The sequence below is a fragment of the Podarcis raffonei genome, chromosome 7 (genome assembly GCF_027172205.1).
Source record: "Podarcis raffonei isolate rPodRaf1 chromosome 7, rPodRaf1.pri, whole genome shotgun sequence".
Lineage (NCBI taxonomy): Eukaryota > Metazoa > Chordata > Lepidosauria > Squamata > Lacertidae > Podarcis > Podarcis raffonei.
In genome coordinates, this window is record NC_070608.1 from 88,305,838 (window position 1) to 88,313,756 (window position 7,919).

Below are 7,919 nucleotides of genomic sequence, written 5' to 3' on the forward strand. Positions count from 1 at the left end.
CAGTGTTTACAAATATGTATATATTCACAGTAAGGTTTGCATTAAAAAGGAGCCTGTTAGTGGAAATAACATAAAAATGCATCGTATTAGGACAAATCGCTTGCAAAAGTGTGCGCATTATGTAAAACCGCATTTTTTAAAGTCGGTTTCGAGAAACTCACACAAAAATGCCGAATAATTTTCATTGCTGTGGAAATGTGGAGAACTGAATTCAAGATTGGAAAAATGAGATACGGAGATCACTGAAATTTGCAGATCCTTCCATCCTTTGTGCTGCCCACTTTGACAGCCACGGTGTGTCTCCAGGCTGCCCCCCCCCCACTGCCTTGCAATGCCTTCCAGTAAGGATAACGGGCGAGGGCCTTCGTCATGCAGCAGCCCCCACCTTTGGCTCAATTAATTGGAGGATTCCGGTTTGCTGATATAGTTGTTTCTTTTAAAAATTGCAAGTTAATCTTACTGCTTTTTGTCATATGCAGCCCTGTCCTGGGCTTAAAGGCTGGGTAGGAATTAAACACGGCAATAAGTGTTAGCTTCATTTGGGTAATCTGAGATGAGTATCTGTGCATTTCAGCTGGTGCTATTTGGTGTGTGAAAAGGGCTTAGTATTTTGGCAAGACTTAAACGTCTCTAAAGAGATTGGTTTTTTGCTCGGGTGATGCAACTACTGCTCTTATATGCAGGTTGTCTCCTCCGGTGATATGTGTTGCTCTGCATCTTCAGTGTTCTGTGCTTTGCTGCCGGGGAGATGCCAGCCCAGAGATTAGCATCACAAGGTCATAAGCTTTTAAAAGCAATCATAAGCAGCACTTCCAGGCAGGCTAATTGTTTTGGAGGTTCTGAAATTGAAGAACAAAAGTCAAGCATATTTAGGGCGATCTGAATTGGCTGGCCTAATTCTTATCCTCTGTAAATGGAAGCATAATGTAGTATGGTTTATAACAAGCCTATAAATAAAACAATGTTTTCAGCTTAAAATTGATGTCAGATAATTTGTGACTTTCCGCCCAGTATATGTCGAAAAACGTTCCTGCTACTGAGCATGTCATACGGAGGGAAACGGAGACCACCTTTTCAGGGAGCCATTCCTGCTCACCATCCCACCCGTGCTCCACAGGGACTCCGAATTCAAGGCAAAGGTACTTCACACCCCAGCTTCAAAACTCAGTTTGGTCTCAACTTCCCTGCATAGTGATCTGTGCATATGCAGACATCTGGGAGTGCAGAAAAGGCCTTCGGTTAATGGCATGATGGAAATGTTCCTTGCAGGCCTGTGGCCTCATTTGCAACAGTTTAGTTTCAGTAATTGACTTTTGCTTGTTCCTGTGACATTTTGCTTTCAGATCTCATGCTAGCAGGGTCCTCTTATCTTTCTAGAGACAGGCAGTCAGGAAGGGGGAAGCAGCCTGGGTCCCTCTCAAAATCAGTTGTGCCCCTTTGAGTGTTTCTGTCCAGCTCTGAGCGGGTTTGAGCAGTCAGAAGGAGTGGTGGAAGGGGTGAGGTGGGTCCCAAAGAAAATGCTCCACATGGAACTCTGTGCTCTTAACCCCTGTATGCCCGTGTATAAGTAGAAACACAGGGAACAGCTGCGGCTGCATTCATTACCAGCCTCCTTTCTACCCCATCCTCTTTCTCCAAGAAGCTTAGAGCTGCATACATGGGGTTAGCCCATTTTATTCTCTCACAAGTCAAGCCTGCTAAGTAATTTGTGTGGATCTATGCAGTATGGGGACGCAGTATTGGGACGCGGGTGGCGCTGTGGGTTAAACCACAGAGCCTAGGGCTTGCCGATCAGAAGGTCGGCGGTTCGAATCCCCGCGATGGGGTGAGCTCCTGTCACTCGGTCCCAGCTCCTGCCAACCTAGCAGTTCAAAAGCACGTCAAAGTGCAAGTAGATAAATAGGTACCGCTCCGGCAGGAAGGTAAACGGCATTTCCGTGCGCTGCTCTGGTTCGCCAGAAGTGGCTTAGTCATACTGGCCACATGACCTGGAAGCTGTACACCGGCTCCCTTGGCCAGTAAAGCGAGATGAGCGCCGCAACCCCGACTGGACCTAACGGTCAGGGGTCCCTTTACCTTTACCTTTTATGCAGTATGAGGCTGCTGGGAGGGCTCCAAAGTCACTTGCTCTGGTTTGATCCACAGACATGGAAGCCACACTTGGAGCTTGGAGCAGACAGAAAGTCTGACTTCGGACTGTCAGTCTGGGATTATGCTGTCTTCCGTGGGGACCAGCAAATGCAACAGCCCTGCCTGCGTGGAGGCTCGCGCTCGGAGGGAGGCTGCCTATGCCAGCGAGGAGCAAAGGAGGCCCATGATGCAATACAGAGACTCCGTGGATTCCCTTCGAGACTCACCACATAGTGAGAGGTCTCGTTTTCTGCTCTTATTCTCGCTTGCTGTTCCCACTTGCTTGTCAGTATGGATGGTGTTTCACAGACCTGAAAAGCAGAGAAAAAAGCCCCCCCTCACACAATGTCCAGTCTCTCTCATGAAACAGTGAGAGAGAAGGAAAGGGATGGTGAGAGCTTTGAGCATCAATTCCAGAGTCAAGATGAATAACCTGAGTTAAAGGGGTCTTTTGTTTTTGTTTTGCAACACACACACACACACACACACACACACACACACACATTAAAAGGCCATGTAGCACAATGGCTAAGGGCTCGTCCACACTTACTTTTGCTCTGCATTTCTAGGTCTGGGCTTTCCAGGTCTTTGTCTGACAGTTTTGTTTGTTTGCCCCATTGCTTTCCCTGCAAAAACTTGCGGCTTAATGCTGAATTGGAGTAAATGGCATTCTGCGGAAAATTTGAATTGCCATTTGCTCTGATTCAGCAATAAAGAGCAGATTTTCCTATGGAAAGCAGTGGCATGACAACAACAACAACACTTGGCCATAGACCGGGAAAGTGAAGACCTGTGCCTAGAAAGTGTGGCGCGAAAGGTAAATGTGAATGAGCCCTAAGTGTCTGGATTAGGAGGCCCAGGGTTAAAATTTGCCATAAATCCACTAGATAGCTGTAATCACGCTGATCTGCTCCAGCCTCACCATATGCAACCTGGGGAAACAGCACTGACTTGCTCTGCAGGTCTGCTCCTGTTGCAGAATTACAACAATATAATCTAGGTGAAGTGGTTTGCATGCTGTAAAGCACCACTGTGATCAAAGCCTGCCCCAAACCAGGAGCTTGCCATGTGCTTAGTTCTTTGACTCTTAACACATCTTCCTCACTGATCTCTTTCCCATTTCCTCCAACGCTGCCACGTGACTTCCATCTTAGGCTCACACAGAACTGGAAACTAAACACATGACAGCAACAGCCAGGCACCATTACTTTCTTCAGTTGCGTCCTCGAAAATGCTAGAGAACATGCTGCTGTAATGAACTACGTTGTGGCTAATCCACATCCGACAGAAACAATGTTGAGGATTAAACTGCAATGATGTGCACACTTGAGTAAAACCTAGAGAACCTACCGTACTTTCAATAAACACGCATAGCAATCCACCCCATGGGATAAAGAGGCTACGACAATAGGAAGGGACATTTAAGTAGACGAGAGAGGCATGCACCGGATAGTGGTCAGCAGAATAACATAATTCACCAGAGAAAGTAGAAATGGTTGATTTTCTTGGTCTGAGCATAAGTGCAAGTTGCTTGGGAAGAGTGATCGCGAGGGTCTGATCTCTGACAATAAGTAGCAGCAGATGCTTCGAGGAAATAAATAACATAATTTTACTATCATTTTCCCCAGAGCTTGTTATGTGGTGTTTTGTCCTCATGATTTTGAAATATTCCTTGTTAGGAGAATCATCTTGCATTGTTTCAGATACATGTTTAGGAGTACTCTCATTTTAACTCAAGAAAACCACCATTTTATAGTTCAAATTGGGGGAAATAAATACAATAAATGGACAAAAGTACAAAGATTCACAAAATGTATAGGGGTATGCATACCCCTGTGTCCCCTCAGAAAAAAAGCACTGAATTATACCATTGTTGTTTGTTGCTTGTTCACCTTGACTTTGGGGTTTTACCTTGCAAACACAAGTGGGGTTAGGTTTTCAGCCTTAATCTGCTTCCCACTGTAAAATTTAAAAATCACTGAACTGTTTTGCTCATAATTGTTCTTTTCACATGCAAAGAAGTGATCCCATTTGTTTCCTGTGGGTTTTATCTGTGCTCCTAAGTTAAGGTCTGAGCCTCTAACTGAAAAAACGCACCCCTTATTGTTCCTTTGACCGAACCCCATGACAATTCCCACCTTGCTCCTGTCGGTGTGGCAATTCTTCCCAGGCCCTGGGGATGATGACTGTCTCCTAGCCCCCTCTTTCTATCTCAGTGTGGTGCCACTGGTAGAGCCAGCGTGGGGTAGTGGTTAAGAGCGGTAGTCTCATAATCTGGGGAACCGGGTTCGATTCCCCACTCCTCCACATGCAGCTGCTGGGTGACCTTGGGCTAGTCACACTTCTCTGAAGTCTCTCAGCCCCACTCACCTCACAGAGTGTTTGTTGTGGGGGAGGAAGGGAAAGGAGATTGCTAGCTGCTTTGAGACTCCTGAAAGGGAGTGAAAGGTGAGATATCAAATCCAAACTCTTCTTCTTCTTCTTCTCATTGTAAACAAAACACACAGACAAACAGAAAAAAATATTTCTGTGCAAGTTGGGCTATTAGAAAGCATTAACTCAGCCTGGATTTAAAGTTGTGTGCTAAAGGGGGTGGGGGTGGGAGAGCTCTTCATTGTGACCCTTCGGCTTGATCCCAATGCCGTTGTTTCTTCTTCCAGGTACGTATCTGCCTTGACCACCCCAGCACGCCTGTCGCCGGTGGACTTCCATTGCTCCGTATCAGCCCACATGCCCACCTTTGAGATCACTTCTCCTAATTCAGCTCATGCAGTCTCTCTGCCTCCTGCAGCATCCATTAGCTTCCAGGTGGAGGAACAGCAGCCATTGCTCCGGAGGTACCAGATCCCTTCCCAAGATATGCAAAGGTATGAGAGTTACTACCAAAGAAGGAGCTACCTGAACGAGAGCACAGGGAGCTTGCCCTCCAGCCCCTTCCGCATCACGGAGGACGACGAATACGAGACGACGCACGAGTACATCTCTGTGCTAGATCAGCCAAAGAGAACGGGCAGCAACAGCAGGCGGTGGAGAAAATCGAAACTGAATGGGCACCTGTCACACAGGGGCAAAATGCTGAGAGACTCCTTTTCAGTGAGCAGTGCCTCTTACAGTGAATCTGACGAGGAGCTGGTGGCCGAGAGCACGCCTTTCTTAAGTATGAGAAACACGGAGGCAATGGACCCCGATTCACCCCCTCTCTATCGCCTGGCCGATAGCAGGACTTACTATTCCTTCGACAGATGCAACACGCAGGGAGGGAACCAAGTGACACATAACAGCAGATCCCGCCAAGATTCAGCACCACCTTAGAGGCCACACCGACACTCCCATGAACACACCAGGACTGAGGAAGCGGGGAGGAATAACAGAAAAGACAAATTTTTATTTTATATATAAAAAAGAAAAAAATATGAAATGTTTTATTTTCATTTTAGCAATGATGTCTTATAATAGCTAATGGCAAAGACCTTTTTATAAGGAATCTCTATTTATACGTAACATCTTGATTTACAGCTTCTGAGAAAAGAAGAAATCAACAAAAAAAAATTAAAGAGATGGGCCAATTTTTGACTACTTACAAATCATTAAAAAAAACAAAATTCGTGGTGCCTTTTGCTGTACGCTAATGCCAGAGTCCACAATGAAAATTACGTTTAAGCATTCTTGAGATCATAAGCTTTATGTTTAGGACAACTTGTTATGGAATATTTTAATAAGCACTTTTCCATTTGAACACAAACACCCTTTTAAATTGCTTGATATCTGGATGTTGGTAATCTAGTGCTTTTAAAGTGTTGCGCACACATACACTTTCTCTTTTGTGCTCTCTCTCTCTCACACACACATACACACACACACACAACATATGTGTCAATGTTTCCATAAGTCCCTTTCCCTTTCAGGGAAAATAATATGTACTGGTAATTACGTTTTTTAATACAAGATAAGTAGGAAGTGAATAAAGCACACAGTAGCAACAGCCCTTACAATATATCGCTTAGTCTAAACAGATCCATGAGCAAGGGGAAACCAGATAATCAAACAAATTAAATACTTTGAAAGAGTGTGGTTAAATAGGACTACTTCAAGAAATGCCGATTCTGAGATCTGCTTCAGCCCTGCTACTGAGCACAAGCGCTAGCTCTTCATCGGTGACTCTGAGCATCTGCTGTCTGTTCTCCAGAGCTGAAAAAGGTGCAGCCCAGATTCTGATGCTAGCTTGGTCATAAAACAAACGTGGAAGGTTCAGGGGCTGTTGATGACGTGTGCGCACCTATTTTAAAAGCCCCAAGTGAGCTAAGCATCTCCTGAAGTACATCGCCCGAACACTAGCTGTCTCCTCCTCCTCCTTGTCCCAAGTAGCGTCACCAGCATGCTGGCTCTTGCCGCTACCTCTCCCCCCAGAAAGAAACAAAATAAATGCCACTATCAGTGTGCCCTGTTTTGTAAAGACAGTTGTTATTGTAACGTTCTAGCGTTTCATAATGACTTTCTTAAAAATACCTACCTATATATTTTAGCAAGCCGCACGGCATCCCATCGTGTCACTAGCAGCTCTGAGACAACTTCTTTGTACAGCTGGCAAGAAAACTCCCGTGACAGAGAGAGATCCCTTCTTTCCTTTCCGTTCCTCGTGGGGCCCTCCGGTTTACATCCTAGCCTGCCTCTTTTCTTTTTCTCTTTTGACTTCTGCATGTCCTTTGCATTTCAGATACTGTAGATTGGATGCATGGAGAAGCTGTGACTGAGAAGATTAAAATACAATTGCCAGTGTATTTCTTTTAACTTTTAGCAATAAAGTACTTTAAACCCTTTGTTCCTCATCCACAACAGGGTCCAATAGAAACGCTGCTAATTTGTCATAAAGATGATTGTAAAAACAAAAACAAAAAAATTGCTCTGGATTGTCTGAATGTCAGAACTCTTGACTGTTTAACACTTGAACTTTTTTAATATTATAAATAAAAGTAAGAAATGACTACCAAGATTCTAAAATCAATTTCACAGTCAGTGGTGAGAGAGAAAATGAAAGACTGGGAGCCATTATAGGTGCTCTCAATTGGATATAGACTAAAGTTTCCTGATTTGCAATAGCAGACCTGGCCTAATCACCATCCTTCAGTGAGTAGCCAATTGCTCTGACCTGGGCTGTCAAAGCCAATTCTGACTAGGGATGGAAGGATCTATCAATTTCAGATCTCTCAGTTTTTCATTTTTCCAATCCTGAATTCAGTTCTCCACAATTTGCAGGAATGTGTGAATTTTTTTTTAAAAAAACACATTTTCATTTTAGTGTGAATTTCTCCTAATAAACACATTTTATACACAATTTTGACTATTGTACACATTTTTGCAAGCAATTCCCCTTAATAAAATGCATTTTCTTTGTTAGTGAAAATATTAATTTTAACAGCAACAATAGTAATTCTGTGTACACTTTCCTGTAATATATCATTTAAAAAAACATTAGTTGGTTGGAGAATTGCGTTGCAAAATTCAGATAAGTGCAAATTTCAAAGGATTTCAGTTCACATATAGTTCCAGAAAGTGTGAATTTGAGGGTTTAGGCTTCCGACATGTACCAAATTGAATCTCCCCTCCATCCCTGGTTCTGACACACCAATAATTTGTCCCAAATTGGCATAAAATTGCAATTGCATTAACGCTGCAATCCTGTGCAAATTTCATCTGAAAAAAATAACATAGGATTTGAATGCACCTGACATTTTATTGGTTGTTCAGCCAGTTCTTTTTTTTTTTTAAAAAAAGGGTTTTGCAAAATGAAT

General features: G+C 43.8%; 1 protein-coding gene across 4 annotated transcripts in view; it reads left to right on the forward strand.

The window, feature by feature from the left end:
- Window positions 1-7,462, forward strand: part of NRG2 (neuregulin 2) — a 134,853-nt gene extending 127,391 nt beyond the window's left edge. For all 4 annotated transcript variants that reach the window (XM_053397474.1, XM_053397473.1, XM_053397475.1 and 1 more), the window contains 3 exons: window positions 1,012-1,139; window positions 2,146-2,370; window positions 4,791-7,462. In XM_053397474.1, the coding sequence (XP_053253449.1) occupies window positions 1,012-1,139; window positions 2,146-2,370; window positions 4,791-5,442 (1,005 nt within the window). In that variant the 3' untranslated portion in view covers window positions 5,443-7,462. The remainder of the gene's footprint in view (window positions 1-1,011; window positions 1,140-2,145; window positions 2,371-4,790) is intronic.
- The last annotated feature ends 457 nt before the right edge of the window (window positions 7,463-7,919 follow it).